Source organism: Delphinapterus leucas, chromosome 10, assembly GCF_059928025.1.
Source record: "Delphinapterus leucas isolate spDelLeu-1000000601 "Yukka" chromosome 10, BTC_Dleu_Yukka2, whole genome shotgun sequence".
NCBI lineage: Eukaryota > Metazoa > Chordata > Mammalia > Artiodactyla > Monodontidae > Delphinapterus > Delphinapterus leucas.
In genome coordinates, this window is record NC_143138.1 from 43,290,999 (window position 1) to 43,312,739 (window position 21,741).

Genomic DNA, 21,741 nt, shown 5'->3' on the forward strand with positions numbered 1-21,741 from the left:
TAGATGGACTGTAAATAATCCTAGCCGTGGAGCCCACATAAATAGCAAGTTTTCCACTAAATGTCATTCTTCCAAAAGTCAGTGGGTTAAAGACAAGCCTTAAAAGGCAGAGAGAGAAACAGGGAGAGAAAATAAATTAATTTCCGAGGGAAGAACACACATGCACATACATACAACAAAACCTTCCCGTTTGGAATTATTTGTGCTTGGAGGAAGGTTTACAAAATCCCCCTCGAAAATAAGGTTTTCAATGAGCTCATTCTCCAAGATATGCAAAATGGATTTCAGCTGTTCTTTCAAAATGGCAATTCTGTCAAAGCCATTCTGGGATTTGGGGTAATTTCCTCCAGTTGAGTTTCAGTGCTTTTACCCTAAATAAAATCCCTTGCATCCCATCAATCAGCACACTCAGTTATAAAATAGAGCTACAGAAAATGGCTCTGTAGGCCTCTTTGCTCGGGTATATTTTATGCATGCAGTGACTCTTGTCTGTGGGGAGGGTAGGGGAGCACATGTAAATGTTTCTTTATTTTGGACTGTTTTTAAATCTGAAAAAAATGTCTGCAGCAGTAGTGTTCTAGATAATAGGCAGACATGATTTATTTGAGGTAAGAAGGTTGTACAATGCTTTTTTAGTGTTAACTTGGAAAGTTATGGACACAGGCTCAAGTCTGTCTCCACAGAATTCCTGAAGCTTTGAGCTCTTTGAAAAATTTACAACCCATGCGCCAAGAAGGAACGTTTTCCTACAGTTACACCAATTCTGTTCAAACAAATAGTTATGACAATTATGTGCAACCTTTCAGCTTCTGTGTTCTGCCTCCCATTTATTTATTCAAATCCAGTTCAACATTTCACTTTATCTAACAAAGCAGAAACTCTCAAAGAAAAATTGTGTTCCTCCAAGAATTTTTGTTTGGGGTGGTTATTTTGTTAAGTTTTATTTCTAAATAAATATCCTATCAGAGTTTTCATTGGCACAGCCTAACCAAATGCATTCAGTTTCCTTCAACAATACTTAACAGTCAAAGGAGTTCTGCCTAATTTCAGAAAATTATGTAAAAAGTGTAATACATTAAAAAATGTTGAAATGGAATTGGACTCAGCATATCCTATTGAAAGTTAGACTGGGTGATCTATTGCATACTGCAGTGACCTATAAAATACATTTTATTGAAAAGGCATCCACAAAGGAGAATATATACCTTTAAATAAATAAAAGTGACTATATACATGATATTGTACATAGGTTAGAGAGATGAAATGAGCCAGACTAATTTTATGAAATTCCCCTTTTATCTGAAAGGATACTTTTTATTGTAGTCATAAACCTTAATACAGATCTTTTTCTTATTACCATTATTATCTAATATTAGTGGCAGCCACACGAACGCACTACCATATTTCTGTATTTTTTCAAAATGACATTGGAGCTGTCATCAAAGTACAACACAGAGATGGCGTTTAATTTGGTTGGCGCGCAGCAAGGCTTTGGTACGTGGTCAGGAAACATCAGATGAACCTGGGGGGGAAAAACATTTTGTTCTTTAAGAATTAAGATAGGCATTTTGTCTGCAGCTTGAAAGTAATATTCTTGTTTTATCACTGACTATCAGCAACCCCTTAAGCTACCTCCCTTTCTTCCGTTTATGTTCCATGGCAGGGTGGGGTAAGGCTGGTAGTGAAGGGTGTATTCTTAAGTATTAACACCTAGACTCGACCCACCAGTTCTAATTACATGTTGGCGCTTTAAAAAATATTCTACCAAGGAAGGAAAACTCTCTCTATGGAATATTCAGTGGAAATTTTCCTAGAGGAAAGAACATGGCAACTAGCACTGGGTTGCTTTTGGTTAAAATGACCACTTCTATTTACTTCATGAGAAATACAGAAGTTCTAAATGCAAAATCAATGAAGCCATACCACTGCACTGTAGAAAGATGTGGATACAAGAATTATTTTTGAAAGGATAACTAAACAATAAATCAATAACTTTGTTTGACAATAAAATTAAAAGCTGTGCCAACTCTTCATTTTCCATGATAAAGGAAGCATACAAATCACAGCAAAATAAACTCCAGGTAAAATCCAATACTTGCTTTAAAGCAACGATTTCAATTATTCTCCCCATAAGTTTTTATCAGATTGGCCAGAGTGTAACATCCTTTGACTTGCTTTCTCCCCTAGGCAAGTGCCAAAAAGCAGACTAAGCTAAAGCAGAGGCAAGGAGCCTAGATATTTTAAAAATTAAATATCCATCTTCCCCACCAAAGCCTGAAAAGGCAGCTGTACATGGACAATGAAATGCTTAAGTAAAGGGTTTGTTCTCACTTTGATCAGACTGGCAGGTTTGCCTCTGATGTTCAATAATCAAGGAAGGAGCCAGAACACTGTACCCCATTTCCCACCCACCCCTGCTGCCCCCGGCCCTTCCTCCGGAGGAATTTATGGGAAGTCCCACTGCAGAGTCCTTAGGGATCTACAAAGAGAAAATACAGCTCTTAGAATCTTGGCTGCACAACCTCCTGGCTGAAATGATATAGGAGCCCTGCCTATGGACAGACACAGCAGGAAAAATGAGGTGATCGGACACGGATGTGAAATTTCCTAAGACCTCACAAAACTGCAAGCTGGATGCTTTCTCCCAATTTCAGATGCAGCCTGCAGCCCTCCTCGGCTTTAACGTCCTCAACTCTCACACCAGTGATGGATAACCCCCTGCTTCAAGGACCGCCTCACCAAGCCATCACTCTGAAAAAATGGGATTGTTCTTCAATCACTTCTCAAACATAGTTGTCACAAACCTGCTCTCCTTTAACAACAAACACGTCTGTCTTCTTGTTTCATGTCCTTCATAGGACAAACATAGAGAGTGTACAATGCCGGGGGGGTGGGGGGGAATCCACCAAACTTCCCACATCCCTTAAAGCTCTGGGATGACTTTATGCTCCACATCCCAGGACAGTGATCCAGACCAGGGTCCTGTTCCAAGTCTGTGTCAGTGTTTTAAAAAATGTTTGTTTTTAGATGCTGCCTTCTAGACTACAGTCCTAAAAGCTGACAGTATATAATTATATATTTTTTTAAAAAGAAAAAAAGAGAGAGATGGGGGGTATTTGACAAAGTGTTTTTTCCATACTTAAGCATTGTATAGCCTGAGAGAACTTGGATGCATATCTAAGGAAACACAGAAAGCTCTCTAAGTCATTGACAGTACAAAGAGCTTAACTGCTGGGAAATTAAGTGGCATTTCTCTATAGGCTAATAGTGGCTGTTCTGTCGTGACTGGACAGAAAGACAGTGACCAGGCCTCTTCCTTTCAGGTGTGAGACAGCAGCGTTCCTCTCTCTGCGATTGTTTTCAGATGACTCACGTTTCAGAATGTGAATTCTCATACAGAAGAATAGAAGGCTGGACTCCACAGACATTCTTCTCCTGGAGGAAGTTTGAATACAATATACCCTTCCTTGTACCACATACCTACTCCAGTAATGATATTCTATATCAAGAAGTGCTTATATTTATAGATAGCAAAGATGAAGGAATATGAGAATTTAAAATAGCCCCAGGAATTTACTCTATATTTTGCATATGGCAACCTTATTGGTCAAGAATCAATAAAAAGAAGAATATTTCTATGGCACTGGCAACATCAAAGCAAGCATGAGCGAGCCTGCTGGTTGGAATTTAGACTCTGGTTCTTCACTTTAGACAGTGAAATAAGAGCCGTAGCAAACTAAGGTTTTCTTTAAATCAATATAAATTTTGTTATCAAGGAGGAAATAAGAGTTTCTCCCTAGACATACGGGTTTTCTGGGTATGATATATCAAAGAAATCTAGGGTGGAAAAATCGGTGTTGGGGAAGGATAAACATGAGCAAATGTTTTCCATTCATTATTAAAAAGCAACCTGATAATTTTATGTGATTGTATTCTGAAATAAATGCATATCTTCAAACTTGGGTGAAAAAAGAATATTTATAAATGACTACCTTTAAAATATATATTTGTTTTATCTCTCTATTTCCTCTCTAATCCAAGGTTTTGACAATATCTATGCTTTACTTGCCATAGATATGTATCTTTGGTGTCTAGCTACCTTGTAGTACCTCTGAGGTCAGAAAGATGCCAGCAAAGCATCAAGTCAAATGATTTGATCTGTCAATGTATATATACAGTTCTTTATTCATAAGGAAACTGGGATGTTATTTCCATCAGCTTTAAATTGTAAATTAATTGTGAAAAAAGGTAATCTTCTGAAGAGTTAATCCTCACAAATTCTAATAGTTACTATTTCTGTTGGTCATAAACAAGCCTCACCCACAAAGACAGATGTTCTTCTAATAGCTCCTGCTCTCCTACTACCATCCACCAAGTAACTCTACTCCCATCCCATCATTGTCTTGATTCTAAAATAATGTGTTCCCTTCCTTCTGTCCTAATAACTTTTAGTTGAAATGTTCCTATGAACCCAAACTTTAATGTGGGATCACATCATGTAGGCTATGCATCTTCTAGAAGCCTCTCCCTAGTCTTCCAGAGGCTGACCTCCCCTCACCCCACATATCAAGTCACACACCGTAAGGCAGGCACATCAGACTCTCAAGGGTTTTCATGAGCTCATTAGATACAGTATGACCATTTAGAGATGATGAAATAAACATTTCATTATCTTTTTCACAAAAATAAGCCTAGATTATTTGAGATTAAGTCACTGTTATATTCCTAAGTGTGGAAGGGACAAAAGGAAGGCTAATTTCCACCTTAAAGATTATAAAGAAAAAAAAGTATCAAAAAATAGAAACCAATCTTCTACTTATACTCTATAACACATTGAAGAGCTTCCATAATATCAAAGTACGTTATAGAACATTCTTAAATGATGAGAGAAAAAACCCTCAGATGAAATTCAGTACAACTGTCATTCAATGATTTTGCAATGACTGCTAATGAATTGTTAGGTTAGAAACAGCGCCTGTGTGGTTAGTCATATTGTCTAATGAAGAAATCAGTACACAATGACCACTTTATGTGATTACTCCAATTTTCCTCGCTGAATCCTTCCCCATTCTGGAATCAGAATTATTCTTTAGGCCAGCCTAAATTTCCTGACTATATCGACCATTGTTACTTTGGCAAAATTGTTACTTTAGGTGTTTGAGAAGAGAAGAAAATGCAGTTCTAACTATAAATGGATGCTTTCCTTTGAAATAACTTTATAGGAAGTTTGCATCATAAACCACTTTCCATCCTGCAAAAAGAAAGCATACCAGAGTCTGAACTATGGCATGGTTGGTGGCATTCATATGGGCATTGAGTGGAAAAGAACATTCTCCATCACAATAAAAGGCAGCATATCCTTCTGGTGCTATAATCCAGTCCTAAAACGCACAAGAAGAGAAGAAGAAATAATATCACCAAAATAAAAATACAGAAAATCAATTCTTAAAGAATGCTCAAATATAATTAATATAATATAATATAATCTGGATTGGTTTCTCTTCTTGGCCCAACAATTACTGTAATAGGACAGCCTCCCCCAAGCCCTTAATGTATGGTTAAGTTAAAGTTTACAACAAAAGTATAAATATTTTCACAAGAAATTGTCCTCTGTAATTTCTCCCAGGAGGTCACTATGTAAGATATTCATAGCCTGTATTAACCCATGTATTCATGAATAAAGCCTTAATCATGAAATAGCATTCTAAATATTGTTTAAACAGGAAATGATGAACTCTGGAAAGTTCAAGTGAACCAGAAAGGAAAAGAAGAATAAACTTAATTGAGATCATTCTCATTACTTCTTACTAACTCATTCCTGCTTTAGAAGCTTGACAAGCTCCTAAAGCTGTAAGATTTGTGCCTTGTCCTATTTTTCTTTCCATTCATGTGTTAACTTTATAGTCTCTTTAAAAGAAATGAATTGGAGAAAATTCCTGAGCACTGTACGTGAAAAATTTTAGGAAGCTAAAAAGCTGGCACTTATAATGGTGGCCCTGATTTTTTTTCCAGAGATGTAAAACTTGTCACCGATGTAAAATTATTGAACAATTCATGTACATTTAAAAATGCTTACTTGTTAATATTATTTCTCAGTATAATAGCTCATATTCTGAGGATCCAATGTAATGGAATAATGTAATCTAAGCAATCCAATTTAAACTATTTCAACACAGAGCCATTAAAAATTATTTTGGTTAAATCCTCCTTCCCACCTTGTTTGTGAAGCAGATGTAAAAGAAAGCAATAAGATTTTTAAGTACAAGAAAAAAATTTTTTTCTGTAGATCTACCTTATAACAGAGACATAGTCAAGGATTCTATTTCTTATACCAATAGTTTGGGACCATAGGAGGCAAATGGAAATTGCTTGAGTTAATCTGAAAAATGGGTATTAAAATGAAAATTTGGGGATATTTAAACAACAGGATTTTTTTTTTCACTCTCTAAGTGTTCATTTCTTCTTCAGCGTAATTGTTTTTTTTTTAACCATAAACTCTGTTATGTTTCAATGGTGAAAGGGTAATGGAGAAATAAAAATGATGTGGATAATCTATATACTGAATAGTCACGTCGAAAATAATTGGTTACTGTATAGGAAAAATTACTGACAAAGATTCTGAGTAATTCAGGATTGATAATAAAGCAAAAAAGAAGCAACCAAGTTGGTTGACCATTCTTACCTGCCATCCCAGATCCCGGAAACTCACGTAGAGTTCATGCTTCTTACAGGCTTGTTTTTGTTCACTTGTGTTATAGTCTGAAGAAAAGAATCAGATTTTCAACAAACTGCAGTCTATCAGGTATACTAATATTTCTTTTGTGAGTTCACTGATAAAATCAAAAGGAGGCTGTATTTGAAGTCGTGAAACATGAGTTTGAATCTCAAAGTGAAAGCCACTTACTAGCCACGTGAACTTCAAGAAAGTCACTAGCCTTGAATGTTTTCTTCTGTACAATGCAGACAACACCATGTACCTTGAGAAGTTCTAACAAGGATCAGGTTGTATCCTTTGTGTTGTGATGGTAAACAGCCTGACACCTGGCACTCAATGAATGCTTTCATTAATTCACTCAAACTACAGTGGTGCTTACTATATTCATGTATATTAAATATTCAAACAACACTTTTATTCTTCCATGAGACAGACACTGGGAGAGGACCAACTGGGATGCTACAGAGTTGATTTTATCTTAATAAATATTTCAAACTCAGGATACCCAAAGTGGAGCTTCTGATTGCCTCCCCCCTCACCCCCAAACTAGTTCCACCTATAGAGGACAGATAGCAACTTCCCAGGCAAAAGAAACAAACACAAAAACTGGAGTCAAAACGTACTCGTTTTATTTCTCACCTCCACATCCAATCTGTCAGGAAATCCTTACACATCTCACCTCCAAATACATCCAAAATTCACCCACCCTCACCACCTCCATGATGGGTTCTGGTCCAAACCAGCACCATCTCTCTCTTGAATTACTGCCACATCCTCACTGCTATTCCTCCTGCTCTGACCTGCCCCCACCCACCCCCATATCAAAGCAGCCAAGAGTCAGCTCAATTATGCCACGCTCCAGCAAAATGTCCCACCACGGTTCCCATATCAGGCCATGACGTCTCCTTGTTGTTTTGCGCACAGGTCCGCTTTCTCCCACCTTAGGGTCTTCACTCTCACCCCACCCCCCTTCCCTGCAATGCTCTTCCCCTGGATATCTACTTATCTAAGTCTCAAAGCTTCTTCAGTTCTTTGCTTAAGCATCATCTTGTCAACAAGGCCTTCACTGACTACCCTATTTCAGATCCCAACTCCCACTCCGATATTCCTCTCCCGCCTTGCTCTGATTTATTTTTATCCATTTTGCTGATCATCTCTTAATATGCTATGCCATTTACTTATTTATCATGTACTTTGGTTCTTGCCTGTTTCTTCCCTCTAGAATGTCAGCTCCCCAAGGGTAAAAATCTTGTTTGGTCCCATTTGGTGCTCTGATATACCCCAAATCTCAGGAACAGTGCCTGGCACACAGTAAGTACTCAATAAATATTTGAGGAATCGAAGAATGAATTCCTCAGAATATTCCAGAAATGACTTGTAGCAAAGAAAATACATGATTTCCAGGACTTATTTTGGAATATAATCTGAAAAACCCATAACCTTTGATAACTGATTAAAGGAATTAAGAATAGAGAATCCCCAATCACGTCTGGAATAAAGTAAAACACTGCAGAAACACAAAAAATCTCTCTATATTATTGTCTCTGGGGTTTATTCATAATTTATATAAATAATATTCAAAAAGCTAACCCATTTTAATTATTTCTAACACAAATAAATGAAAGAGGAAAAAATTTAGGGTGATGGGAGCTGCAAAGTAATTTATTTTCAAAGAAGACAGCTAATGTTTTCATCTAGGAATAAATGCTACTTTCACTCTGACAGTTGTCTCTGGTAAATCAATGTAGCAGTTCACTGTGAAGAGCAGCCTGTCTTAAGGTGTCACCTTCCAGTTTAATTATCCTCAACCTCTAAGAAAATGTAGGCACATCAAAGATCTAAGGGGCCTGTCTTAACGGGCCCTGTCGTCTGCCTTTCACAGTGACTTCAACTGATTATTTATTTAATGTGAGTCTAGAAAACAAGATGATGATTAAATTTGAACACAGAGACTCTTTTACTTCTAGATCAGAGTTATTCCTGTGTGCAATTACCTTCATTAAAACAAATTAAATATATAGATAATGACAGAAAATGGAGAAAAGGGAATTTATTTGAAACTTAGCATTCTTCTTCTTTGGGTAAACTTTTCTCTTAATTGAAATAGCAAACAGAGTTAAGTTTGTCCAGGCAATAAACAAGGGTACTGTAATAATAAGTATAATACCATGAAATGGATAAGTTTGAACCCTGCATCATTTTTAGGGAAAAGGAATAACTAATTCTGGTATTAGTTTGACTGCATAAACTTCTTTTTTTTTTTTAATTTATTTTTGGCTGTGTTGGGTCTTCATTTCTGTGCGAGGGCTTTCTCTAGTTGTGGCAAGTGGGGGACACTCTTCATTGCGGTGCGCGGGCCTCTCACTATCGTGGCCTCTCTTGTTGCGGAGCACAGGCTCCAGATGCGCAGGCTCAGTAGTTGTGGCTCACAGGCCTAGTTGCTCCGTGGCATGTGGGATCTTCCCAGACCAGGGCTCGAACCCGTGTCCCCTGCATTAGCAGGCAGATTCTCAAGCACTGTGCCACCAGGGAAGCCATGCATAAACTTCTTGATATTTAGAATTTTTAAAAACTAAAGTCAGCTATGCATTAGACCAGGGACCAGCGAACGTTTACTCAAAAAGGACAGATAGTATATATTTCAGGCTACAAGTTCCCCCCTCTCAGTGACTCAACTCTGCCCCAGTAGCATGAAAGCAGCCGTAGATAGTATGTGAATGGATGGATATGGCTATATTGCAATAAAATTTTGCTTATGGATCCTAAAATTTCAATTTCACATAATTTCTGAGTGAAACAAAGTATTATTCTATTTCGAGTATTTTTCACACATCTAAAAATGTAAAAACCATTGTTAGCAATTGGGCGGTACAAAAACAGGCGATGGCTGGATTTGACTCTTAGGCCTTACTTTGCCGAACCCTGCATCAGACAGTCACGGGAATATTTATTCATTTATCCTTGTCTTAATGAAAGGCATGGAATGTGAATAAAGACCTTATAGCCAATAACACGTTCAAGTATATCTGAAAAGCCATAAACTATGTCTAAGGTTATTTGAATTCCATGTTTATAAAAAAAGAAAGAAAGTCAAACTCAAAAGTCAAAATAGATCTGTTTCATCCATGCAGCTTTTCATGCAGGCTCAGTGATGTATATAATGTAACATCACATAAAGGTAACGAGCAATAAATTTATAACAGAATCTCGTTCCAAGAGTCTGATTTCATAGAGCATTAGGACCATATGCTTAGTCTGTCAGAAATAAAAATGAATGGATACTGAGTAAATGTTGTACCCAAACCAGCAAAGTCTGCAGTTAGGTTTACTAAATGGTTGGCAGAATAAACTGTGGGAGGAAAGGCAAAGAAATTAAATTTATATCTTTAGAAAATAGTGATTGGCAGCCCTTCAAATATGAAAATGAGATGGACATGATGCTGCTGTTGACAAACCTGCGTAGAAATGAAGAGTCACACCAGAAACTACTAAACGTTCTGGAGCCACAGCCAACACTAGAAAAGCATGCTAGCATTCCTCAACCACAAGGCAGGTATCGCAGACACGTATTTCCCTCTTAATGGTAATAATATTGGGAAACCAGTTCCAAAATATTGAAAATATTGTTAAATACTTTATGCCAATTTGTTTATGATCAATTTCTGGAAACAATGCAAATTTATTTATATCTTTACAAGCTATATTTTTCTCTTCCAGTTTTATTGAGATGTAATTGACGTACAGCACTGTACAACTTTAAGGTGTACCGCATAATGGTTTGACTCACATACGTCATGAAGTGATGATCACAGTAAGTTTAGTGAGCAGTCATCATCTCACACAGATACAAAATCAAAGAAATAGAAAATTGTTTTCCTTGTGATGAGAACGCTTAGGATTTACTCGCCTAACAACTTTCGTATATAACGTACAGCAGTGTTAATCATATTCATCATGCTGTACATTACATCCCTAGGACTTATTTATCTTATAAATGGGAGCTTGTACTTTTTGATTGCCTTCATCCAGTTCCCCCTCATCCCCCAATAATGCAAATTTAATCTTTGTCTTAGTTTGATTTTTCTTAATTTTTGATTATTTTGTCATAGAAAAGAAATTAAATACATGATTTTAAAAAATCCTGAGGGCTTCCCTCGTGGCCCAGTGGTTGAGAGTCTGCCTGCCGATGCAGGGGACACGGGTTTGTGCCCCGGTCCGGGAAGATCCCACATGCTGCGGAGCGGCTGGGCCCGTGAGCCATGACCGCTGAGCCTGCGCATCCAGAGCCTGTGCTCCGCAACGGGAGAGGCCACAACAGTGTGAGGCCCGCGTACTGCAAAAAACAAAACAACAACAACAAAAAAAAACCCAAAAAAACCCAAAAAATATCCTGTGATCTACATAGGGTTAGGGCTTCAATGGTCTGTCCAGTAGTCTCTGAAGAAACAACCTAATAAAGAAACACATGCTAACCTAGCTATGAAGGGCACAAAAGAAATAAGTCCAAAAAACTCCATATGCCAGTATGGGTTTCTTTTTTCTTTAAAATCTAGCATTAGTGTCTTTAAGGAATAAAATGTAGGTGAATCTGTAAAAGAGAAGAAAAAAATCCAAAATAGAATTTAACATTTAAATACATCAACAGCTTAAGCCAAATATGATGAGATACTGTGTTTCAAAGCAAAGGAGGAGATGTCAACATTCTCTTACTTAATTCCTAGAGGGAGATAACGGACGGACGTCAGCACCCACAGCTTCAGGATGTTCATTAATTCATAGAAAATGAAAATGACAAATGAACGAAGGTATCAGAGGTAAAATAGCAGGAATTGTGCTACCGTAGACTGTTCAATAATGTAAATTTTGATATGGCCTTGGGGGTAGATAAACCCCAAACAAATAGCAATCTCCCCCAAAGATGAGGGATTTCAAATGCCACTGCTACCCTCGCTTAATCTCCATCTCCCACATCCAGTGAATGACTTGCCCAAATTTACGTATGACCCAGTAGGAATTACTGTTATTTATTTATGTAGGGATAATTGTGTTTGTCTATGTATGAATGTGTGACACAGAACAGACACCACAACATAATAACTGTCTGGTGTGTTTGCTTAACTCTGCTTAGCAAAGCCTCTGTGGATGATGCAACAAACATTCTCACCCTAGAGCTCGTTGACATAAAAACCCATCCACAAACGTGAGTCTCCAAATGCCTACCAGAAATCTATGTGTGAAAGTTTCCCAGAGGCCGCCAACTCACTATTTTTGTTTCTGACCTCATACTCCTTACATTCCTTCTACTTGGTTAACAGGATCACCAGTCATCTAGTGGCCCAAGACAGAAAATTTCTCGATTTTCTTTCTTTTACCCTCCTACCCTGCATTAAATCCATCCCCAACCCCCTTTAACCAACACACCTCTAGCCTAGTTAACCTAGCAGAAGCCCTTTGCACTCTTGGTCACCTCACACTACCCGGACATCCTCTTTGGGAATTTGGTCCTAGGATAACTCTTCACCCCTGTCTCCTCCTTCCTCTCTGACCTTAAGTCTTTTGCCTAGTTTATGGAATTCTTTTTTCTCCTTTGTCTATACTAAAGTGCTGATGTTCCCACTGGGGGCTCCATCCTTGACGTTTCCTCTTACCCTGGTTTCCATGGCAGCATCAAGTCCTGTGCTTCATCTAACCATTGAGGCTCATAGCTGCGTCTTTTTCCTACACCTTTCACTTACACTTGACACGCCCATTTCTGGAGTGCTGCCGGCCCCGTTCCACATATTTTGGTTTCTACTTCCTCCCTCTCCAATCTATAATCTTCACTGTTTGGGGTATGGGACTAGACTTTTAATCATATTTTCACGTTCAGTTTTACCCCTTGGCATCCCATCCATCATTTTGATGCCAAATTGAACTTTTTAAAATGTGTTTCTGATTGTGACACTCCTTTTTTTCCAACTGCCTGCACAGAAGCATCATAGTTCCTGACCATCACACACCTACACGTTATGACTTGGTCCCTGCATGACTTTCTATCTGACATCACACTGCTCTCGCACAAGAACCTGCACACCCGGCAATTGGACACTGGTATGTGGTTCTATAACTGTGCACATAAGTCTGAAATAGCTTCACCCACCCCTCCATTTCTGGAAAATGTCTATTCTTTCTCATATGAGTCACACTCTATCCTTACTTCTCCCACACTACCTTGTACCTACTCTAGTGGAATTATCTCCCGATTAGTACTAGCGGGCATGTCTTTCCCATTGTCTGTGGGAGCGCTTTTTTTTTTTTTTTTTTTTACGGTATGCGGGCCTCTCACTGTTGCGGCCTCTCCCGCCGCGGAGCACAGGCTCCGGACACACAGGCCCAGCGGCCATGGCTCACAGGCCCAGCCGTGTGGGAGCGCTTTTTAAGAAGCAAAATTCTTATGCTACCCATCTTTCATGAGCATATAGTTAATACTGTGCTTGTCACATTGTGGGTGCTTATTTAACACTGAATAAATATTTTACAATGAACCATGCCCGGATAAATTATCTCTCTAGAATTCTCTCTAGATAGAAATTTGACAGTAAGTGACCAGGGGTATGGGTACTGATTAGAGAAAGAGGATTTCTAGTCTTCTCTGATGTAAAAGTCTGAACTCTTTAGGTGCCAGTTCTGAAAAAACAAACCTTAATTTGACAAATAATAATGATAATGCCTAAACCTGAATGAGTACGTACTGCTGTTCTCCGTTCTTTACACACATTAAATAACTAATTTAATCCTCACAATTCATGTAATTTTACCTTATGAGGCAGGTATTAGCATTCCCACTTCACAGATGAAGAAACAGACACAGAGAGACATGACATGTCTCCGAGATTACACAACTAGGAAGTAGTGGACAGGGTTAAATGACAGATAGATAGATAAATGTACAGATGGATAGATAGATGAAAAACATCTATCAGACTAGATCTAGGAACCAAAACAATTGTCGTCTGAGAAGGGATTTTCAAAATTTTGCATATTCAGGGCACAGATACCAGCTTTTAGTGTTAATTACTGGAAAAACCATGTAGATTAAAACCATTCTCACACATGCAGCTTTGCAGGATTTTCACTGCAGCATTGATTGTGAAAGCTCCAATTTAAAAACAACCAAAATTTCTTTTTAAGAGTGACGTGATCAACTAAACTCTGATACAAGTGTTACTGAATATATTGTAGCAGTTTAAAAAAAATGAAGTCACCATTTTGAAAGATGGCTGAAATATGTTGTTTAAAAACACATAAGACCAACTATATGACGACAAGAGTGAACCCTAAGGTAAACTATAGACGTTGGGTGATTGCGATGTGTCAGTGTAGGTTCATCTTTGGAAAGAAACGCACCATCCTGGTGAGTGATGTTGATAATGGGGGAGGTATGTATGTGTGGAGGCAGCGAGTACATGGGAAATCTCTGTACCTTCCTCTCAATCTTCTTGTGAACCTAAAACTGCTCTTAAAAAGTATGTAAAAATAGGAACCCTCCTGTACTGTTAGTGAGAATGTAAATTGGTGCAGCCACTATGGAGAACAGTATGGAGATTCCTTAAAAATCTAAAAATAGAACTACCATATGACCCAGCAATCCCACTACTGGGCATATACCCTGAGAAAACCATAATTCAAAAAGAGTCATGTACCAAAATGTTCATTGCAGCTCTATTTACAATAGCCAGGACATGGAAACAACCTAAGTGTCCATCATCGGATGAATGGATAAAAAAGATGTGGTAAATATATACAATGGAATATTATTCAGCCATAAGAAAGGAAATAATTCCATTTGCAGCAATATGGATGGACCTTCAGATTATCATACTAAATGAAGTAAGTCAGATAGAGAAAGATAAATATTATGTGATATCACTTATATGTGGAATCTAATAAAAATGATACAACTTATGTACAAAACAAAAATAGACTCACAGACGTAGAAAACAAACTTATGGTTACCAGAGAGGATGGGGGGAGGAGAGATAAATTAGGGGTTTGATATTAAAATATACACACTACTATATATAAAATAGATAAGCAATAAGGACGTACTGTATAGCACAGGGAACTATATTCAGTATCTTGTAATAACCTACAGTGGAAAAGAATCTGAAAAAGAATATATATGTGTGTGTGCATATATATATATATATGCACACACACATATAACACATAACAAAATATATTCTCCAAAAGGGATGTATATACGGAGGGAAAGATTTGGAAGTACATGTATCATGTTGATATCAGTGTATCAGTATAACCTATCTCAAAAGAATTAGATGTAGGTGATCAGAGGAGAACTTCAGCTTTATTGAAGATTTGATTATTTTTAAATAATGAAAATGTATATTAATTATATAATATAAAACAGTCTAAACAAATAATCCCAATTAATTGTTCCTTCTGGTTTTAATATCTTTGTCCAAGAGGCATGATTTTACACTGTATCCATTAGGCAAGAGATAGTGCCTGTCAAAGAGTTGGGAGTTGCAGAGTGTCCCCATTTTATTTATTTATTTATGTATTTATGTATTTATTGGCTGCACCATGCACGCAGCATGAGGGATCCTATTTCCCCAACCAGGGATCGAACCCTTGCCCCTGCAGTGGAAGCGCGGAGTCTTAACCACTGGACCGCCAGCGAAGCCCTAGAGTGTCCCCATTTTAATGCCTCTTTGAAAGACTTCTTAAGAAATCACCATGGTTCCAGGCAGGGCACCAATGATTGGATTCACCTTCAAAGATCTCTAGTACCAAGCTTGCAATAAGCACCTTTTCAAGCAGTTCTGCAGTGAACCAGGACTTGCCATGTGCCCTGTAAACTCTTAATGTTCTATTTTTTTCGGCACTGATATAGTGCTCAAAACAGCATCTTGCTTTTGGTAGGTTCTTTAAAATCTTATCAACTTGGTGCCTTTCCATCTTAAAGGGTGGTTCCCTTAACAGTTAGCTATTGCCTACATTTTCTTACCCCCAAATCCAAGTTCAAATGAAAATCAACTGTGCTGGCTCATTGTGAAACAAGCAACATCTTTCACAAAGTGTCTGCTCAACTTTCTTGCCAAAAACCTGAAGAGGACCAAAGAGGGAGGATTTTGGCAGAAAATCTGGGAGCAGTGGTTCTGTGCATAGGCACCTGAAAAAGGAACTTAGTTTTTCCCATACAGGCAATACGTTAAGGTCTTTAACGTGTGTTTGTGAAGTTGCTATTTTGTGTTAGACCCTGTTCTAGACTCTCCACAAAGAAGAAAGAAGAAAGAAATGAGGTAAAGGCAGCAAGAATGACCTGGGTTCTCCTGCACTGTTGGAGACTTTTAACATTTTAGGATATGCTTTGCAAAAAAAAAAAAAAAAATGCAACCAAGCAAACTTCTAATACGACTCTCTCCCTTCTTCCTCCTGGCCCCGTTCTTAGTTATGGAGTATTCACACAGTATTTTATTGTAAAAGCCTAGTAGTATTACAGCATTTACTATTTATATTTGGATAATTTTAAAATTTCACTGGCATTTCAAGTCTCCTAAGTATCAAATTTTATGTTTATATTAACCCCCTGTCTTTCGGGCCAAATCCTATGAGACTTTTTCCCGTCTGCTTGATTACTAACTATTGAAAGGTTAAGTCTCATACACACAAACCAGCTACTTTCTTTCTTCTTATTATCAAAATACGAACACGTTCCAAAACCATCTACTGCATATTTCACAGAAATGGGTGCCAATGACACACCTTTTAAAAAGAAAATATTGGTCTATATTAGAATAATTTTGTACTCTAAATGGTGTTAGGAAACTGATGAAAAGTTACGTGATTTCTGTGCCATGTGTTTTATTCATCTCTAGTTATAGAAGCACATTTGTTACTTGTGGTCAGGAAGGGAAGATAAATAGAGTTCACCAATAGGGAGAAGGATTCGGATGATTTCAGTTGCTGGAACACCTCTGCCAGAGTCATTATGAGCTCTAATAATACGTAGGCAACTTATCCTTTTTCCTTTGTAATTTCCTCAAAAATTATTTACTAGTCTATTCAAGATTTAACAAATCTTTTTCTTAATGCAGTCTGCTACATTAAATTAAAAACATTTCAACCCATTTCAGAACCATTCTACATGGAAAGAAAAATATACAACTTTGACAGGCTAGTATTTACAAGGAAGAAAAGGTCTTAGAAAGTTATTTTTCTCCATCTTTCATATTAAGCCATTACAATGTTTGCCAAACTAAATATCTTGTGAAGATTTTTATAAAATAGCCTTGTAATAAGGCACTAATATCACGTTTTACTTTCAAGTGAAAAAGACAGTTAAACTTACTTGATGGAAAATTATTTTAAAACATGGCTTTCTGTGTAGCATGTAATTCAGTATAATGCAATTCCATATAGAACTCTTCCCTCTGCTTCTGTTGCTAGATGCACAAAACAGACTTCTTTCTAACACGATTCTCCTGTACCCGCACTCTAGGAGGGTTCCAGTGAGCTCCACTTAGTATTTTTGTTGAGTGTCTCAGGTTCAAAAAAAATTCTATATATTCTTGTTTCATTTATAATCATTTATAATCTTATCTATCACTCATGCATATTGGAGTAATAAAAAATTACAATATGACTTGTCAGTTTCTAGCAATTGGGAAAAAAATAAAGATTTTTTTCAGGAATAATGGAAAACACTGTCTAAATGTGTCTTTTTGGAGGAGCAAAACATTCTAATTTTCTGAAATACCCTATGCAGAGGTCATATCTGTTTTGTTCACCAGGTCATTCACTGTGCCTCACAAGTACACTGCATATGGTGGCCATCAACATAGAAGAATACACATTTTACAAATGAACAAATATGCCATACTAAGTTGGAATGTTCTAGGGCAAGGTTTCCCCTTCATATGGGTTTATTTTTCATAGATAAGACAATTCCTAGGAATAAAATAGCCATCGTTTTCATCTAAGAACAGCTTATGAAAATCTGTTGTACCAGGACTAAACAAGGTACTTAATGGTATAAATTATATTATTAAATTACTTCAGATTTTCTCAGATGAGTTCAGATCAACTGTACTTTTATCTCCCTTTCTATCAATTAATAGATTAAATTGCAAGCACAGTGGGATCAATTGTGCATTTGTAACATTTTGTTCGATTTCACATATGCAGGTATGTGTACACACACACTCAAAACAAATTATCTAGATAACAGCACTCCAAATAATTAATGGAAATATAAATATTATTTCAGTTACCATAAAATCTTCCCTGCTTCTCTTGTCATAAAAAATTTAAACTTCATGATTCACATGTACTGTTTTAAGTACCCAAGTAATCTTTTTATTTTGAGTATACCTGGTTACCCATCTATATTTGAGAGGCCCTGGAAAGGTCAGCTCACAAGTTGTGGAGTTCAGTTTTGGTTAGCCTTTGTCGATGTAGGCATTCCATAATTTTATTACTGCCAGCTTGATTTTAATTTGAACTGCATCTTTCAACATATGAAGGCAAGTCCTACTTACAGTATTTTAAAATGAATTACTGAGTGATTTGCTAATGAAACATTTGGGGGATGCGAGAAATACCGTTGGATGATTTAATAGACCAAATGAAGGTATATCCAGAGGATAAATTTATTGTGGCTACTTGATTTGCAGCACATGACCCCACCACTTTCTGTGCAGAACTGCTGCTCTGGTTTTTGCTTACCTCCAACACTGGACATTCTGGAGGAATCCTGATGAGAGCCGGATTTATTGCGGTTTTGATTTTTCCGTTTGTTGGCTGCTCTCACAGATCGGAGAAGTACCTCGCTAGCCTTGAAAAAGGCCACCATGAATGGTTGTTTTGACTGAGGCCCGTGTCTTCCCACGAGACCAGCCGACTTTACATTGATGCTGTGTCCTAGAACAGAGCGAAGGAGCACTGGGTTTATGAAGAAGAGATGAAGTTTACCTGATGGGAATGAACTCAGAGGGTACTTGCAAAAAGGGAGACTTTTTAAAACACTATCAGAATGTTTTCTTTGCAGGCCAAAGATTCTTATAAACATGGAAAGTTTACTATTACAGACAATTATCCATGCTTGGTTTTCCATTTTGTATCCCTCTTTGGCCACAGAATACCGTCAGGCCTTCACTGATGGTCCCTTCTCAGACCTGGAAGTTGGCAATGTTCTAAATGGAAAGGCTTGATTCCCATTAGCCTGGAAATGTCCACGTTAAACAGTAATTTCAAAAAATTAGCTACAGGCGCTTCTGCATTAGGTGTCCTATAATTTTCCTCCATGTGATAAAATCTGAAAGGCTGGCTGGGTGTTTCTATTTTCACCAGCTTCTTTGGAGACTTTCCAGTGTTAATTAGTGTTGATAGCCTCGCCCCCTCACCTCTGGCCTGTGCCCATCGATCTTTACAAAGCTGTGATCTACTTAAAGCTCTTCAAAGATCCTTCCAGAACCCCTGCTGGGATGGAGATTTGCTGTAAGCTCCAGGTCTTTCTCCATGTAAAGGATTTTGAAGCAAACATGAAAATTACGGAATCCCTCCCCTTCTGAACTTGGACATGCCCGAATTATGTTTACTGAAAGGATTTCAGAAGGTGCAAACCAAGCCTGGAGATGCTCAGGAAAGGTGAAAAATTCCAGGTGAGCTTGGATACTCACCTTGGTCTCTAAACCAGCCTGTGTCCCAGACCCTTTTGAGCCCTTGGAGTGGTTGTTTATCAGAAAAGGAGTGCACCCAGGGCCTGGGCAGGAATGGGTGAGAAGTGTCCTAGAGACTAGGAGTAGATGTTGATAAAGTATTTCTCCTTCTGGGATAGCAACAGTAATTCTTATCATTATAAATGATAAGTATTATCATTATAAAAAAACGTGTTTGGAGCACATGCTGTGTACTCTAGGCATTTTTCTAAGTGTTTTCCATGCATTATTTAATGTGATTCCACAAATACCTTAGGAGTTAGGTGTTATTGTTTCCCCCTTTTTACAATTCACTCTTGCTATGATCTTCTCATTTAAAATAATTACCACAGAAAATTATATATATATATGTATATATGTGTGTGCATATATAAAGAAAACCATTAGTTGATATTGAATTCAATGAAAATCACCCAGAGAGGACAAACTGTTTAACCTTAAGTTGTACCTTTAGGTGAGAATTACTCAAAAGTCATGCAAAAAAAAAAAAAATTCTACTCCAGATACAGAAGTTACCAATCTTTTCAGAGTAATATAACATGTGGTTTCAAATACGTGCATGATTGGCCCTGCCTTGCACCCAGAAAGATGTGCCGGTTTTCTTAAAATATTTATTCAGTCACGACTGTGGGGTAGCCTCAGTCCATTCTCCCACCTTGGAAGAAAAGGGAACAGGTCCCTAAAATCAATGGCATTTTAGCAAATAAACTCTTGCTCTTAACACAGTTTATTTTGGCAGCATAAACACTTTTGTGTATACTCGTATTGTACAGGGACCCTCTACCATCAGAAAAGGAGACCGTGTTATGTGAGTCTGTGCAGCTGTTGGGAGGAACACAGAGGTCCTTTAAATGTGGAGATATTGGTTAAAAAAATGCTCATTGGGAAAACTTGTTGCTTTCTTACAAATATGAAAATGGCCACCGGCTTCCCAAATGCCACTTCACTCTGTCCTAGCAGAGAAAGAACTTTCAAATAATCAGAGCAGTAAACCTTAAACAAATAAGCGTATGGGTTTCTCTTTTAAATGCAAACTTACAGTGGCTCCATGCCAGAGTCTATATTTCTTAGAAAAACTATATCACTGGCATAAATGAAAGAGGCAGTTTGATTTGTGGTTGGAGTAGTTTCCATTCTACTTCCACTGTAACAAATGTATTAATTCAGCTCAGACTTCCTCCTTCTGGCAGCCCTTTTGCTGTAAAAAGAGAAATTAGAAGTTCCAGCCAAATACCATACCTTGAACTGACCCACCTCAATACATAAACACTTTTACAACATGTTTATTCAGGTGTAGCACTTGAAATTGGTTTAAGATGTTTCCAGTGACAGAGAGTGCAGCAAAAGAAAAAAAAAAAAAAACAGAACTGAGAAACTTGACTGTGATGGAAGAGAATAACTGGTGATCTGTTCTTTAAATTTTGGATTTTTTTTTCAGTCTTGGAGCACAACATAAAAAGTATTTGTTGAGCTCTAAGTTTGATGTTTTAATGAAGTGATAATTTAACAGGAACAAAATTTTTACTTGTATACATGGATGACTGCAGAAATAATTTTTAATATATGATCTTTCTAATACTGAAATAGGTTGCCACACGATGGCCATGAATGGAATGCAGTAAAATCAGTTTTCCATTCATTACAGTACACACTGACCCTTTTCCAGTTAAATAAGCATTGAACCCAGAGTTCCAAGTTTCCTTGGGTTTGCAAGAGGATTCCTTTTGTTATTATTCGAAAGACTTTCAATATTTTCATTTTTATCTGTGGAGAAAGAAGGCTGCTCTCAAGATTTATATTTTAAAAACTGTAAAGATGTGTGTGTGTGACAAATATGGGTTTCTTGGGCTTTACAAAGGTAGATATTGTGTGTGAAGCAAAGTCCCCTTCAAAGCAACGTGAACTCCCTTTAAAATAACTTTTGATATTATTAAGTTTCCTCTTGGTTTCCTTTCCACTTCAGCAATGATGTGACTATTAAGGTTCCATAAGTTCATACTTACTCAGTGGCTCTTGATCTTGAGCTACACTGTGGAAGCATTAACTATATGACCTTGTCCTTCAGACACATTATACCTCCCTTGATTATGTTGACTGAACCTTTTGAATAGGGCTGAACAGTTATTTTTCTTAGAAGTACTAATAGAAACCCAGACTATATTGCAGGTATTAAAAATAGTGACTATTTTGTAAAATCTATTTAACAGTGTTGAATTTTATTATTAAAGGTACAGGATGTTTTAGATACTGCAAATATATCAGTAAAGAAACCTACCTAAAACATTTTGATTTAGGAAAACTCTA

At 37.4% G+C, this 21,741-nt stretch overlaps 1 protein-coding gene across 1 annotated transcript in view; it reads right to left on the reverse strand.

The window, feature by feature from the left end:
• Window positions 1-1,179: 1,179 nt before the first annotated feature.
• BMP5 (bone morphogenetic protein 5) overlaps window positions 1,180-21,741 on the reverse strand; it is a 117,878-nt gene continuing 97,316 nt past the window's right edge. Inside the window, exons 4-7 of the mRNA XM_022581537.3 lie at window positions 18,446-18,640; window positions 6,683-6,759; window positions 5,271-5,381; window positions 1,180-1,522 (exon numbers count right to left, since the gene is read on the reverse strand). Of these exons, the coding sequence (XP_022437245.1) occupies window positions 1,373-1,522; window positions 5,271-5,381; window positions 6,683-6,759; window positions 18,446-18,640 (533 nt within the window). The 3' untranslated portion in view covers window positions 1,180-1,372. The remainder of the gene's footprint in view (window positions 1,523-5,270; window positions 5,382-6,682; window positions 6,760-18,445; window positions 18,641-21,741) is intronic.